This window comes from Asparagus officinalis, chromosome 7 (genome assembly GCF_001876935.1).
Source record: "Asparagus officinalis chromosome 7, Aspof.V1, whole genome shotgun sequence".
Lineage (NCBI taxonomy): Eukaryota > Viridiplantae > Streptophyta > Magnoliopsida > Asparagales > Asparagaceae > Asparagus > Asparagus officinalis.
Genome location: NC_033800.1, coordinates 6,937,362 through 6,954,221, shown reverse-complemented (window position 1 = coordinate 6,954,221; position 16,860 = coordinate 6,937,362). Strand labels below are relative to the sequence as shown.

At 39.2% G+C, this 16,860-nt stretch overlaps 1 protein-coding gene across 1 annotated transcript; it reads left to right on the top strand.

Annotated features, from left to right (window-relative positions):
- On the top strand, positions 13,444-14,534 carry LOC109850766 (protein SENSITIVITY TO RED LIGHT REDUCED 1). Its single transcript, XM_020420837.1, has 2 exons — positions 13,444-13,822; positions 13,889-14,534. The coding sequence occupies exons 1-2, from the start codon at positions 13,488-13,490 to the stop codon at positions 14,424-14,426; spliced, it is 873 nt and encodes a 290-aa protein (XP_020276426.1). The 5' UTR covers positions 13,444-13,487; the 3' UTR covers positions 14,427-14,534.

Sequence of the window (16,860 nt, the reverse complement as noted above, 5' to 3'; positions counted from 1 at the left end):
CGAAAACTATCCCTATCTGCAACGATCTGAGTCATCATATCTCAAATTTGATCGATGGTTTCCTGTTGTGCTTGAAGCATGGCTTGCTTCTCATCAATCCTCTTTGAGATATCTTCAGGATTTGCTACCATGTAGACAGAGCTCTTATGTTCTACGAAAGAACTTGAAGATTAAGACTCTGTAATGGCTGAGTGTTCATCATTATAATCTACTCCTTTGACCAATCTTTGATAATTGACAGGAAGAATAGCTCCCATCCGAGTTCGAGTGTGCCGATATATTCCTTCAAACTAATCCCGAATTTCCCTGACGCTTGGAGAACAATCAGCCTCTGATTCATCAGAACTAGGGACTGACAACTTCCCTCTACCGACCACATTGATCATGACTTCAGGATACTCGGCCTCTGAAGATTTCTTCTTGTAATGACATCGTTGCTTGTTTGGTCGAGCAACGTTCGTTAATAGATCAAACACTGATCGCCTAGGCATAGAAACACAACATTGGCATTCTGAGAGGACCGCAGAAATAAGTCACTCACATTGACATCAATGAGTGGCTTGTTGCACCGGTCTTTCTCTCGATAAAAATTCCCTTAAATCGGAGAATTGGGCAGAATCTCTTACTAAATGTTAGGTTGAAGATGGAACCTCCTGTCCATCAGTAGACGCGACGTACCACATCGTGGTTTGGAGAAGGGAAGCGAGAGCCACGTTCAGCATTTGGAATGCAAGAACTATGTTTGAGGACGGGAACACAAGTGTCGCATTTTGTTTGAGCAACGCAGGCCTAGGGTCTGTGTTTTTTTGGTGAAACACTCCCTTAGCAGTTGCATTCTAAATGAGTAACACGTCCCTCAGGGTTGCGTTCTGATTGAATAATGCGCTCCTGAGAGTTACATTTTGATTGGATAATATGCTCCTAAGAGTTGTGTTTTGGAGAATCAACGCTTTCGTGAGGTCTGTGTTTTGATTGAACAGTGTGCCACTGAGGGCTGCGTTCAACTTGGCTTTCATGGAGCTCATGCTTGGGCTCGTGCATGTGAGGCACGCGTTTTGAAGAAATACTGATACAAGTCGTCGTGCGAGCACTCTTTGGTCGCGGAATTACCAAAAGGTGGGTTGAGAAGAGGATGACCAAACACAAGAACAATTCAGTATAAGGCGAAGGAAAATACCTTCTCTAGATTATAAAGAACAAAAGATTACAATCTCTCCCTCACAATCTCACTAGAATCGAGAACAACCTCTCAATCCTCTCTCTCTAAACCCTAATACAATTATTAGAATTTCTCTTGATCACTTCTCTCTGAGATCTGATTACAATCTAAACCCTAATCCTTTTGATCAGGATTTCACTTAGACCTAAAACCCTTTAGGACTACATCTTGGCCTCTAACCTCCTTGTTTAGAACCCTAAACAATCCCTATTTATAGGGTTTACAATGTGGTGGTAATCTTGTAAATAAACAAGTCCAAAAGGATCAGGAATCCCTGTCAAANAATCCAAAACGAAACAGGAAACCCAGAATTCACGATCCGGTCGACCGCCAAGCATGGTCTGGTCGACCGGCCAGAGCGCTTCTGCAAACCCTGCCTTGTGCAGGTTTCTCCGGTCGACCGGCATGGGTGTCGCGGTCGACCGGCCAGAACCCAACCCTGTTTTTCCTGATCTTCTACGTTCCACTCCTTCTGACTTCTTTCGCCGTCCTCTATGGCTCCAACCACACCTCTATTCTCAAGATATCATGAGAATCACCTATCCTCAAGCTCCCATGAGGATTGCTTTTCCGAAAAGAAGATACACCCGTATCACCGTTCATGACGCACGAAGCCACTAAGTCATGAACTACTAGGGGTTCTCAAACACAACAGGAAAATAGTAAATACAACCAATCATGTGTAATGATATCATGGCATATCATATAACTAAAATGAGAATCACGAATCACGAGATTTTTAAAAATAATCTTTTAAAATAATAAATTTATTCACTTTAAAATGTTTCCTTTATCCATGAGAATCACGAATCCGAGGAGTTGGGTTCGAAGTTGAGAAGTTTGGAGGGGGAGATGGAGAGGGAACTGAGAGAGATTAAGAGGAGAGAGAGTTTTCTTTGGGCTTGGTTGAGAGAGAGAACGAGATGAGGGAGGGGGTCTTCGGTTTCTTGAAGAGGGAGAGAGGATGAAGAGATGAAGTGAATGGGAGAGAAAGTACGAGAGGAGAGGGGTGTCAGTGGATGAGGGATGGGCGAGGTCAGAGAAGTAAGGGGGTGCTGGAATTGAGGAGTGATTTAGGGAGTGGAGGGTGAGAGAGAAAATGAGAGGGAGAGAGAAAAATACAGGGAAAAATATACTCATTTAAAATAATATTTTAATACTTAAAATACTAAAAAAATTTATTGAAACACGTATTAAAAATTTACGGTCATTACATTCTTGTCCGTTTTTCCAAATTCTTTACGGTTTGAGAGATATCTGCGTTTTGATTTAAAAAGACCGTAAATTTGTAGTCTCTTTTGCTAGAGCGTTGCAAAGATCATCACCTTGTAAACTTCATCTTGGCTCTTTAAAAATATGAGAGTTGTCAGATTGTCACTCCCGATGTTGATTGTGAAGGCTGTTGAATAGAACTTTTATCGGTTGTTGTGAAGATCGTTAGATTGTAACCTTCATCGATCTATATGAAAGTCTTCAAATTATAGTCTTCTGAAAGCCGTCAAATTGTAATTTTCATTGTTAGTGTTTGATGGAGATAAGCTATCTGTAGTAATTTTTAGACTGCCTACAAAACCCCTTCCAAAGTTTTTGAAAGTTCACGGTTGACTGGGATGAATTTTTAAAATACTTTGGATCTCTACTCTGATCTTGGAGCTGTTGATTCATTGTCATAAAGAAGTTGTTCTCTGCACCCGCTTCGCAAGCACCTTGGTTGAAGAGATTTGCCACACAAGGCCTACGTGAGGATGAGCTTCAAAGAGAAATTGTAACGACGGTACAAGCTACTCATGAGCAGAAGCTCTCAAACATCACGTTACAACTCACATCTATTCAGCTGATGGGCCCACACAAACATTCATAGGATTTTTGGTAAATCCTCAGCCATTAACGAATTTGATAAGCATTTATCAACTATCGTTTGAGTCAGGCTAGCATGTGGATTGTCTAAATCCATTCCACATGTAACGTTGTGCTAAAAGAATGAACTCTCTTAGACTTAATGCTATGATATTAAATACATAGACTTTATCATTTTTACGAAAAAAGAACCGATAACACGTGTTAGGTGTAGACTTATCTCTAATTAGGGATTGAGATAAAGTCCCCCAGACGTGGATTCTGTGTCTTTTTTATGACAAAAGACTAACCGGTAACGCGTGTTAGGCGTAGACTTATCCATAATTAGGGATCGAGATAAAGTCCCCTATGTATGAAAGACATGGATTTTTGGTGCTACGATGTTGAATACGTAGACTTCGTCATTATTATAGGAATAAGTCACTCGGCAATATGTGTTAGATGCAGGCTTATCTCTATTTAGGGATCGAGATAAAATCCCCCATGCGTGTAATATTAACGTGACAGAAGTTTTTTGAGATTTGAGGTGTGATATTAACGTTATCATTCTATTAAATATGACTGATAAGTTAATTGTCAGAGGTGTGATATTAACGTGACAGAAGTTTATTACGATCGAAGCAACTTTGAGGACTTATCGCTCTATTGGAGAGAGTCGATAAGTTGATTTTGTCAGATGTGTGATATTAACGTGACAGAAATTGTACTTGTGGTTTGAACAAGATTTTGAAGACTTAGTGTCTTACTGGGAAAGATTACGATTTGAGCAATTTTGAGTACCTATTATCCTATTGACAAAAATTGATAAGTTGATTGTCAAAGGTGTATTATTAACGTGACAAATTAAAAGTGATGCAAGCTGAGTTCATACTCTGTTAGGATATAAATCGTCAGAAGTGTAATGTTAACTCGATGATGTTTGTAGATTTTGTGGTTGACAGAGGTATTTTATTAAACATGACAACTCAGAAAATTTATTACTCATAATCCAGTGGACTATAAATAAACCAACCCCAGTCTTGAACAAATACAGTGAGGAAAAGGAGTAGACAGGGAACATTACCTAGTGGGCCACTATCTGGCGAGTTTAACTATTAGGGGTAACTATTAATGTGATAGTTTTGGTGGACCCGCCATCCTACTGAAGAGGATTGGCTTCCGTGGTCGTAGTATCTTCCCTTTCTGACTGAGAAGATTAGGCTTGGTCACATTGCTCAGGTTAATCCTGCTTACTTTGTTCTTCAGCTTTGATCCTGGCAATGATTTTTTGAGCATGTTCGTCTTGAGAGATTAGTTGTTTCTAGGAAAGGTATTATGCAACTCCCATTCAGGCTAGGAGCTTGGTTTGCAAGTTATGTCGACAGGTCTCCATTAAGGTAGATTGTGTCATACCTAACGAACATCAGAGAACCATGCTTCGGAACCTCTTGACGAAGGTTTTGACGGGCTCTCTCTTCTTTTGCTTAGTGGCGAGAAGGATATGGATGAAGACTTTTGTATCCTCTTCAAAGAATCTTGATAGGAAAAGTCTTTCTAGATTCACCTACTTTTGGATACATTCCACATGCAGTTTTCTGAACCATTCAAAGGTAACTCTCTTGAGGGTGCTAATGAACAATCTAGCCAGTATGATATCGTTTGATATCATATTTCCAGTCTGTAACTTGAAATGATAGATATATTGATTCGGTGATCTCGTGCCGTTAAAAGTTTATAGCGTTGGGACCTCAAACTTTGGATGATTAAAGGGGCTGCATCCCATTCAGGCAGGATAAGGTCGCACTATTATTCCTCTTCTTGGAGCTCGCTTCTGTGGGCTATGGCATTAAGGTGAGCTTCCAATTCTTTTATTTTAGCCGATTGAGGATTTTGCTCATTCTCGGCTTCTTTCTCTTCTTCAGATAAAGTAACTATGTGATGAGCTTCTTGATCAGAGGTCTCGTTCACTTTTTGTTTCGCCTTCGATGTGGACGATCCTCCTTTCCGGGAGGATTCCTATTGAGGCTGTGACTCAGCTTTCTGGAAATTAGCTCTATTAGCAATGATCTGAGCCATCATATCCCGAAGTTGATTGATGGTTTCCTGCTGTGCTCGGAGCATGTCCTCCTGCTCAATAACCCTCTTTGAGAGATCTTCAGAATTTTTTGTCATGTGGACGAAGCTCTCATGCCCAACGAAAGAGCTTGATAATTAGAACTCCGCAATGCTTGAGTATTCATCCTCGGAATTAGTTCATCTGGCTAATCTTCGATAGTTAACCAGAGGAATGGCTCCCGTTTGAGTCCGAGTATGTTGATAAATTCTATCGGGTCTATTTGGGAGGTCTTTCAAGCCAGGAGACTAATCTTTCTCTAACTCATCGTAGCTAGGGACTGATGATCTCCCTCTGTCGACCATGTTACAAGTGACTCTAAGGTATTCATCCTCCAAAGTCTTCTTCCTGTGAGAACGTCATTGGTTATTGAGCAAAGCGATGTTCGTCGGTCGGTTGAACATTGACAAATTGACTGCACATGAGCAACATTGGCTTCTCAAGAGAATCGCAGAAATCAGTCATTTGTATTGGCATGAACAAGCAACTTGTTGTATCTGTCTTCCTCCCGATATGAACTCTCTCAATTCTATTGTAAAAACTTGAGAAGAGTTACTCCCTAATCGTGAGGTTTGAATTAGAACCCCTAGTCTATGATTGGATGGGACTGGCTCCTGATGAACATGGATCTTCTTGAAATACCTTGAATCCATGGACTTCTTATATCCATTCCTCAATCTAGCCGTGCTATGTAAAGTATTCGGGGGTCTCGTTACCCGAACGTATGCCTGAGCTCCAGGTTTTGCTGGTGAAACGCAGTCCTGAGGTCTGCGTTTTGCTAATGAAATGCAGTCTTGAGATATGTATTTTGTTAATGAAACACGGTCTTGAGATCTGTGTTTTGATTCTGGAACGAACTCCTAAGATTTGCGTTTTAGTTTTGGAACGCACTCCTAAGAGTTGCATTTTGGTTCTGAAACACACTCCTGAGAGTTGCATTCGGTTTGTGGAACGCGCCCCTGAAGACTACGTTTTGATTATACAATACACCACTGAGGGCTGCGTTTGTCATAAGCTGAGTCCGCTCCTTCGGAGGAGGGACTGTTCGAGCAATCTTGGCTAAAGGAGAGGGATTCCTTCGGCATAGGAGTAACAATTGGAGCTTTAGTCTCCTTGAACACTTTGCGGATCTTACGCATCGCCTTGGGGCTAAGGGATACGAAGGAGAATAACTCCTTATAATTGGCTTGATCGAACTCGATGATGAGAGTTTCAACGGTCGTTCCAGCAAGCTTGGTATCGGATTGCGCCAGCAGTTTTTCATCGGTGAAAAAGCTTTTCCTTAGCAGAGTCGCTATTTTTTGTTTGTGGAAAAATTTGTAAGAAGATAATAAAAGAATTGAATTTGATTTATTCTCTCTAACTGCTTAGAAAAATAATATTTATAACTCTCTCGATCTCTAACTAATTATAATTTGAATTTTCTGATTATAAAAGAGAAGAAGATCGATGAAGATCATCCCCTTTGTTTAAGTCTGGGTTCTTCATGATGGCGATGGAGTGACTCACTCGAATGCTCGCGTCAAGTTTGCTCTCTGTTGATGATCCAAACATCTTGTTTTACTGGAACGTGATTTTGATAACTCAGAACGAGTTTAAACACTTGAAAAAAAGTTGATTTGAACCGAAAATTGGTTAATAGCCAAGGATGAAAGCTTCTTGTTGTTGAACATCACTGAAGGATGAAAGTTGATCTTCCCCTTTGCGATTTTGGGCCCGAACTCTGCGTTTTAGAATTGAAACGCAGAGTTGGGCATGTTTAAGGCCGAAAACATCGTGTTCGCACAGCGTTGTGAACTCTAAAATGTAGAGTTAGGATTTGTATAAACTCTGCATTTTGGACCTGGGACGTAGAGTTGGGCTCCACATGAACTCTGTGTTTTGGACCTAAGACGCAGAGTTGGGCTTTGCATGAACTCTGCATTTTGAGTCCACGAACTCTGTGTTTTGAGTCCACAAACTCTATGTTTTGACTCTAGGATGCAGAGACGAGCCTCGGGTAGGCTTGGTGAGCTTCAGGCTAAGTCTAATATTCTGACAAAGTCTAGTCTTGCAGACGGACTTCAGAACATAATTTGCTACGAAGAATAGGTCATAACTTTCAAACCGTAAGTCGGAATTAGACGAATTATATATAAAAATAGGCTATCTCAACGAGACAAAGCCGACCAAACCTATCCCATAGGGTTCGGTTTGCTCCTATTCATTTTACCAAATTCCTTACGGTTTGAAAGATATATGTGTTTTGATTTGAAGAGAACGTCAATTTGTAGTTGTTTGTTGGAAAATTTGTAAGAAGATAATGAAAGAATTGAATGTTTTATTCTCTCAATCTTGATTACAATTTAGATTTCCTGATTATAAAAGAGAAGAGAATTGATCTGAATTCTTCCCTTTGTTTAATTTTGGGTTCTTCATAGTGGCGATGAGATACCTCCCTCGAATACTCGCGTTAAGTTTGCTTCTCATTGACAATCCGAACATCTTGTTTCACTGGAACGTGATCTTCTCCTCACAATTTGACGTTGTAGAGAACTTGTGTGGTAAGTTTTAAAGAACTCTTGATGAGTTGATAACTCTAAATGAGTTTGAAACTCTATGAAAGAGTTGATTTAACCGAAATTGTTTTGTAAGCCAAGGATGAAGAAAGCTCCTGTTTTCGATCTCCAAAGCTCCAGCAATTCCCCCAAAAAGCCAGCGGAAGATCTCTTTTTTCTGCCAAACCCTAAGGCATCGAACTCAGTTGAGTTTACTCCTATTTATAGAGGATTAAGGGGTGTAACCACCCCCCTTAATTCGCTCCTAAGTGGAGCTAAATGGGGTGTAACTATCCCTTAAAACTGCTCCCTAAATCGTGGAAAAAAACAGTTTTGGAACCATTCAATTCGTGCTTTGAACGAGTCAAATGCCGTCTGGGCGTTCTGGGTCCGAACTCTGCGTTTTAGACTTGAAACATAGAGTTGGGCCTGTTTTTAGTTGAAAACGCCGTGTTCACATAGCGTTGTAAATATGAAACGCAGAGTTGAGACGCAGAGATGAAGTTCGTGTTTTGGACCTGGGACGCAGAGTTGGACTCTGCATGAACTCTATGTTTTGAGTCCATGAACTCTGCGTATGGACTTGAATGCTGGGAATGGCCTCGGCGTTTTTGACTAGAATGTTGGGCATGACCTTTGTGTTTTGACTCTGGAACGCGGGCATGACCTCTACGTTTTGATTTAAAGAGACCGTCAATTTATAGTCTCTTTTGCTAGAGCATTGCAAAGACCATCATCTTGTAATCTTTATCTTGGTTTCTTAAAAATATGAGAGTCGTTAGATTATAACTTCCGATATTGATTGTGAAGGCTGTTGATTAGAGATTTCACCAGTTGTTGCAAAGGTCATCAGATTATAACCTTTTATCGATCTACGTGAAAGTTTTTAAATTGTAGCCTTCTAGAAGTCGTCGAATTATAACTTCCATCATTGGTGTTTGATGAAGATTAGCTATCTGTTATGATTTTTAGACAGCCTACAGTAGTCTCTTTTGTTAGAGCGTTGCAAAGATCGTCACCTTATAACCTTCATCTTGGCTCCTTAAAAATACGAGAGTTATTAGATTTTCACTCCCGATGTTATTGTTGTATAAGTCATTTATTAGTAGACAAATATGCAATTAGTGGGTGTAAAGTTCATAATTTCATCAACCACTTTTGCCGACAAAACAATGTAAAATTAGTTAAACTTCTTTCGGGGTCTTTGAGCAACAAATTTATTTTCCTTCATAATCTATTTTTACGCAATGTATAGGCAACATGATTCTGATCAAGAAAAATCCTATTTTGGGGTTGTACTGTTGGAGAGAGAGGGGTACGGTGAAGAGATAAAGAGAGATTTTTTGTTCTTTTTTTTTTATGGAATGGGAGAGAGAAAGGAATATGCACTGATTTGGGGGGTTGGTTTGGAAAGAATTCAAAAGATGGGGAGTGATTAGGGGGTTGATTGAGAAATAAATTAGGGGGAAAATATGGAAGGAATTCAAATTCAAATTAGAGGAAATTAAGAGAGGGAAAATAAATTCGAAAATTCATATAATATCTGAATTATATTAATAATTAATAATCAACCAAAAATCTTTTATTAATATTTATATACTATTTTACTATACTCAAGTTTACATCAATAATAACAAGGTCATTAATAATATTAATCACCAAAAGATTATATATAAAAATTATTAAACCGTAAATTAATATTTAAGTAGACAAATATGCAATTAGTGGGTGTAAAGTTCATAATTTCATCCGCCACTTTTGCCGGCAAAACAATGTAAAATTAGTTAAACTTCTTTCGGGGTCTTTGAGCAACAAATTTATTTTCCTTCATAATCTATTTTTACGCAATGTATAGGCAACATGATTCTGATCAAGAAAAATCCTATTTTGTGAAAAAGAATGTGGACAAAATCTATTGTTAGGGATCAACATTCATGAACAAAGCACGTTTACAGAGTAAGGGCATCAAATAGCCATTTACAGAGTAAATTGTGCTCGACTTCGCTCTCCATATGCCTAACAAATACACCTCATCTCTCAAATTTCTACTTACCCAGACTTAAAAGCACTCAGATCATGTATTCACCAAAATTTAACTGACACATTAACAAATCATTCATCTTAAACCCAAAAGCATAAACAAAGGTAACGATGCATGCATCTCATTTTTACCCCCGAACGCCACAATAAAAATCAAATTTCTTTAAATGAAGGATCTTTACCCTAACCCTAACCCTAATCATCCAATAAAGAGCAATCGATACTTCCACAAAGCAGTTTTTGGAGTGAATCTTACCGCTACTTTGAGGTCCTATGATGGACACAACATAGAAATAAAAGAAAACTAAAATATAACAAATTTCACAAATCTATTGCAATCTAAGAGTATCCATTCACCAATCCACCAAATTGACGTACGATTTCATGAATGCAACTTCCAAAATCAAACCCTTTACCGCTTTCTTCAAAATCAACCAACAAATCAAAAAACAAATAAAAAAGGGAAAAGGTCAGAAAATCAAACATTAATTTATTTGGAAACTCTCGTTCTCCTCCTCAGATCTCGTGATCTCATCAATCGATTTCAACGAAGAAACTCTCGTTCTCCTCCTCCCCATCTGCTTTCCCGCCACCCGCGGCCGCCCACCGACGCATCGCGAAGAAACTCTCGTTCTCCTCCTCCCCATCTGCTTTCCCGCCACCCGCGGCCGCCCACCGACGCATCGCTCTGGCATCGACATCAAAATCGACATGTCATGAGAGCTTGAATGGGACTTTATTGTCTCCTACCTCGAAATCGACGGCGCTAGAGAGCTTGGTTCCGTCAGTGCTGACGTAGGTCACCTCTGACGACTCGCGATACATCCGATCACGGCGAAGGAGGGGAGAGGTGGAATTGGAGGAAGGGATCTTGGAGCCGTTTATATCGAGGGAGACAGAAGCGGTTTTTAAAAAAAATGAAAATGGGTTTGCAAATTTCTTTTTAAAGTCGTGGGATTCTTTTTAGAAGGAAAAGCAGGAGAACGGAGACGTGGGAGTTAGAGAGGTTGGTTATTTTTAGTGAGAGAAGTGGGTTGTGTGAAATGATTGGTTATTCATTTTAGTTTTTTCATGGTTCACAACTTTAGATTACTGTTCATTTTATTTTATTTTTTGTTGTTCTCCTTTAATAATAAAGAAGTAAATACGTGAACATCACATTATCACATATGCTCCGAAAATTCTTCTTTTTTGGCAAAAAAACAAAATCTACAAAACTCCAAAAATTGCCTTCCCACGTCACTCAAACACCCACGGCCCTTGCATGCAAGTGAAGAGATCTAGAGAGAGAGAGAGAGAGAGAGAGAGAGGAGATGGGGTTAAAATAATAAAATCAGTAAGTACGGTAGAATCCCAAAGTGATGTGACTTGTCTCTCATCATCTCATAAATCATCTCATTCTCTCCTCTCACACGCCATCTCTCACTCTCTCTCAAAACCCTTATCTTGTCTCCTCTCTCGCGATGCAAGTATGCAGGGCATCTGCCATCACTTTGTCTTTACCGATAACATTCCAAGTGAAAAACTTTTTAGAGAGAGAGAGAGAGAGGGGATCAAGATTGAAACCGCAGTTATTGAGACAAGAAGCATGCAACGCAGTGGGAAAGCACCTCAGCGTATTGAATAGCTGCTGTAGGTACCGGACGTAGGGTTAAGTTTGCTCCCGGCCCCACACTGTCACGTTCCTCAAGAAACCCTAAAAATTAACATCTCCCCCCTACACACGAAAAATGCAAAGAAAATCCATGTTAGGGTCAGTGACAAGACGTAGAGCATGTAAAACTAGGCTAAGTACGTATCTATTGTCGAGGTCAATGTTTAGAATTAAACTCTTTTGGTTTATTAGGTCTTGAGTCGTACGTACGAATGAACTTCTTTAGCTAGCATTCTTAATTTCCCCCTAGAAATGTATAGTATAGTTTAGGGAGCGTCGAAGGCCGGACTTTTAAAATTGTTTTGAGTCAATCGGCGTGGTAGCTTGAGCGATCTGGTCCAGGACTCTCAACGCGGTATTTTCTTAAATCCGGCCAGAGTTTCATATCATTACATCAAAACTTTAAAGTTGTAGATATTGGAAAAAAGTAAACTCAAATCTATTAGATTCAGAATTGACTTTCTAACTTATACTAAAATCATTTAGCCATCTGTAAACAAATTAAATCACGAAGTTGGTTTCAAGCTTAGAACTCATATTTTTGCAGCTTCTGAAATTTCAATTTTGAGATTTAAGAAGGAAAATTAATTTATATTAACGTGTACGCGTACGATCGATGCAGCATCCAACGCAATCTTAGAGGGGAGCCGACCAATAATGAGCCAACCTAGCTAGTCCCCAATCCCACCACGTGAGCCAACTGTTGAGTGTTGACTATTGCACGAGCATCGTCCCTTTCGCGGTGGGCCCCCACATAATTCCATTTTGACCTCAGCGGGCCTCATGAGTTCGTTGCATCAACTCCGCAGAGAGTTTTTATGAGAAGATAGATGCAACCAAAGGGGACATCGGAAGATGCAACCAAATTAAGGGGACACTGGAACAGTGAAACGGCGACGTCATCATCTTTGTTGCCAGTCAACTTTTTTGAGGACATGCATACATTGTTTGCATGTGCTATTGAATTAACTAATGCGGTCGGGGGAAACAAAGTGGAGGGTTACAGAGTTTAATTAATGGGGAACAGTAGTTGTGAACAGATTAAACAGGGGGGTAAGGGTTTTTTATTTCTTATATTATTATTATTATCCCTCGCTGGGGATGATCATACTGTTGGAATCTCTATTGCATTTTGTAGGTGGACTCGTAATTAGCATGTGTTCTGAATGTATCCCTCACTAGCTGGATACATTAAATATAAAATTATGTCAGGTTTCATATTCTAAACCATTTGGATTTGTTTGGCAATGGAGTAAGTGGAGCTAATCTGTCCGGTAAACTCTCAAACACAAAAGATTACAGATGCAGTAAAATGATTACTTATCTTAATTTGCAAGACGTAAGAGTTCAAATAACCTTTCTACAAAGGTTAAAATTAAGAGTTAACCTCTTGGATGCGTCAGGCGCGGCTGGAGCATAAATTATAACCATCGATCCATATCGCAACTTTAGACTTTTGGTGCAGAGAATATTATGTTACGCGTCGTGCGAAAGCGTGCTTGACAACCAAACGAGTCGGTGAGCGATGCGAGAAGAAAACCAAACACGAGTACGTACAATGCACCAAAATGCGACACAAATCAAACCAAACACAGAGATTTACGTGGTTCGGCAATTGCCTACGTCCACGGGGAGAGGATGGGAAGATTTCGCTATATGGAAGAGAAATACAACAGGTTACAACTCACAAAATCACTCAAATATATGGAGCATGTCTTGCTTATTCTTCACGTTTTTCTCAATTCTTTCGCCGTTTTCACATATTAACTTTAACATATACTACCAAAGTAATTTAACATGGTGGAAAATATGGATGTGAAATGCATGGCTGTAGGATATTAATATGGAAAATCTGGATATGGACGCATACATGGTCATGAAGTATTTATATGACATGGGTATGGCATAGGTAAAATATGAATATTATTTAAAAAATTTAAAACCGTTATATATAAATTTAACCTGTTAGGAGGTAAACACGGTAAAAGCCCAAGCCCAAAAAAATATTGGGGCCCTTCAGACGCTAGCCCATATCGACTTACGTAACTCCATCATCGTCATCATCAGAGCTTCTGCCCAATCGTTTCGATGTCAACTCCTCCTAAAACCCTAACCCATAACCCTAACCAATCCTGGACCGTCGTCTCCCATCGCCGCAACCGCAAGCGACCAAAATCCAAATCCAATCCCAATCCCGACCAATTCGAAACCCTAACCCTAAAATCCCCAATCCCATGGACCCCTCTCGATTCCCAACCCAACCCCATTCTCCAATCGAAACTCCTATCCAAGCTCCAATCCTCCCTAAGCAAGCTCAAATCATCCCAATTCTACAACCAATTCCTCTCCCAGCTCCAATGCCCCCAAATCCAGTCCGGGCTCAACAAACTCCTCTCCTTCAATCCCCAATTCGATCTCATAATCTACGGAATCGGCAGCATTGACTCGTACGAGACCCCAAGACTCCAGCTTTCGCTCGATCTCATAATCTACGGAATCGGCAGCATTGACTCGTACGAGACCCCAAGACTCCAGCTTTCGCTCGCCCTTCTCATCCTCGATCGGCTCAAGCCCCAAATTTCATCAATTGAAGTGTTCGACCCGATAATTTCAACAGCCGAGCAAGCGGTTATCGAACAATTGGGAGTCGCTGTAATGGGTGTGGATGAGCGAGGGCGAAGAGAGGTAAAAGTTCCGACTTTGTTCTTTATGCCACATTGTGAGGTCCAATTGTATGATAATTTGTTGGATGCAAATTGGGGATGTGAGAATTTGAACAAAATGGTTATTCTGGGAAATAGTTTTGGGGAGTACGAGAGGTATGTGGAGGAGAAAAAGGGGGCGAGTGGGTCTGTGAAGGTGGAGGAGGCGGGTAAGCGGGTTATCGGCTCGAGGAGGTTCGTTAGGGAGGTGAGATTGGAGGGAGGTGAGGATTGTGATGATGATAACGGGTTTTTTCGAGCTTTTCATGATATTAGTTGGCATTTCTTCGATGTGGGCCAGGATGTCCATTTGGATTTTGTTTGAAATTGAATAAATGACATCTGTATGATTGTTGATTGTTCTTGATATCTTGAACATGTTTCGATTTTGTACGGTTGTATTGTTTATTTAGTTATTGCTTTTGCATGGTTAGATGTTGCAACTACTTGATGAGAACATGCATGAGCTAGGGTAGATTATTGGAACATCTATAGCAAATCACTTTAGGAGTTGCATTATGAAGTCTATATTGGATAAGGCTTTCATGATATGGATTCGCACTTCATTAGGTTTTGGTGGTGTTAGTAGTCTGGATGGATTTTGATGAAGAGTTCTTTGCATGTGTGGGTGAGTTGTTCAAATTTCTAATTGTTTGTTAGGTTTAATGCTCTGATACAATGAAGATGACAATGCATGTCAGCATGTTTAGTATTTTTTTTCGACTTGTATTTTGCTTTTCTAGTTATTAGCTTTTGTATTTATAACTAGTCACAAATACTGATTTAGCCTATATGATTTTCATACTTCAAATATGTTCAACAAAATTAAAAAATTAAAAAAAAAATTCAAGTCAACACATCATCATACATTGTCAAATATATTCCCAGTCAAGTGATGTCTTGAGGTGTGTACTGTGACAAGCGTTAATAAAATGTCAGAAGTATTGATAACGTGAACAAGTATTCTTGTAGAGTTAACGCTAAAACATTATGTTGACCTCAGTATAGTTTTTGAAGGAAATTGAGGTGCTCTTATTGATCAAAGCCTAACTGCAGGATACTAAATGATAATGAAAAGAGCAGTGAATCAATGGTGTAGTGTAAATTCCAGAGAAAATTTTAGTCATCTGTTATTTACTTTATCAGCTAAAAGCCAAGTCATATTTAAAATTCAAATTACATGAGAGCTTAGAACTACTCAGGTATTTACGATTTTTTATGATTATATGACTATGAACAAATACACTTATCTAGTTCTTCTGACTTCTAGATTGTGTATTCTCCGCATTAATTTTACTTGCTATCACTCTAAAGGGCTACTGGTTATTCTCCTCAAATTATGTATATAACAGAATTTGAAGATAACAATCGGTGCTAGGAGTACTCGTGCCTGCTTATTACTTGACATCGACTTTGTGTCTATCATAAGAAATGAAGAAAATCTGAAGAAAAAGAATGGTTATGATTCAAAAAAAAAAGAATAAAAGAAATATTCGACTACATGCAGAGCAAAGGATCCATGGATGTGGAGATCATGAACTGTATCCGAACTTAAGAATAGGGTTGGCAGGTCGCAATCAATAGCAGAAAACAGGCAGATTTAAGTGTTGCAGGGATCTGAAGCTTTATTTGTTTATTTATTTGATCTACAGTCTAAACTTGGAACTGATATCCTATTTGCTCATTATGATCTTTCTAAGCTATATTGGTCTGTAGTAAAATTGATCACAAAAAACTAGTTTTTATTGAATGCATTCATATACCAAAATATACAAAATAGGACCGGTGTAGCGGAATTGAAGTTAATTGTCTACATGCTCAAGTGCATCAATTTGATGACAAACGCGTCTTGCAAAACATGCATACAGTCTATGCCGCAAAAATTTAAAATGAAAAATTATCATCAATCTTTAAGTCAACATTATCTATAATAATATTCTGCGTACTAATCTCCGTAGATTGCATTAAAATTCTAAAATATAGTGGTGAACCAATATGGCTGAGTTGATAACTCCATAGCGCCCATGCATACCAACTTGATTAATGGTACAATTCTGCAAAACAAATCATACTAAATAGTTTTGGGGAGTACGAGAGGTATGTTGAGGAGAAAAAGGGGGCAAGTTGGTCTGTGAAGGTGGAGGAGGCGGGTAAGCGGGTTATTGGGTCGAGGAAGTTCGTTAGGGAGGTGAGATTGGAGGGAGGTGAGGATTGTGATGATGATAACGGGTTTTTTCGAGCTTTTCATGATATTAGTTGGCATTTCTTCGATGTGGGCAAGGATGTCCATTTGGATTTTGTTTGAAATTGAATAAATGATATCTGTATGATTGTTGATTGTTCTTGATATCTTGAACATGTTTCGATTTTGTACGGTTGTATCGTTTATTTAGTTATTGCTTTTGCATGGTTAGATGTTGCAACTACTTGATGATAACATGCATGAGCTAGGGTAGATTATTGGAACATCTATAGCAAATCACTTTAGGAGTTGCATTATGAAGTCTATATTGGATAAGACTTTCATGATATGGATTCACACTTCATTAAGTTTTGGTGGTGTTAATAGTCTGGATGGATTTTGATGAAGAGTTCTTTGCATTGGCGCGTCAAATAATTAAGCGAGCTGTTCAAATTTCTAATTGTTTCTTAGGTTTAATGCTCTAATAGGATGAAGATGACAGTGGATGTGTGCATATTTAGGTTTTTTTTCACTTGTATTTTATTTTTCAAATGATCAATGTATTAGATAGCGCTAG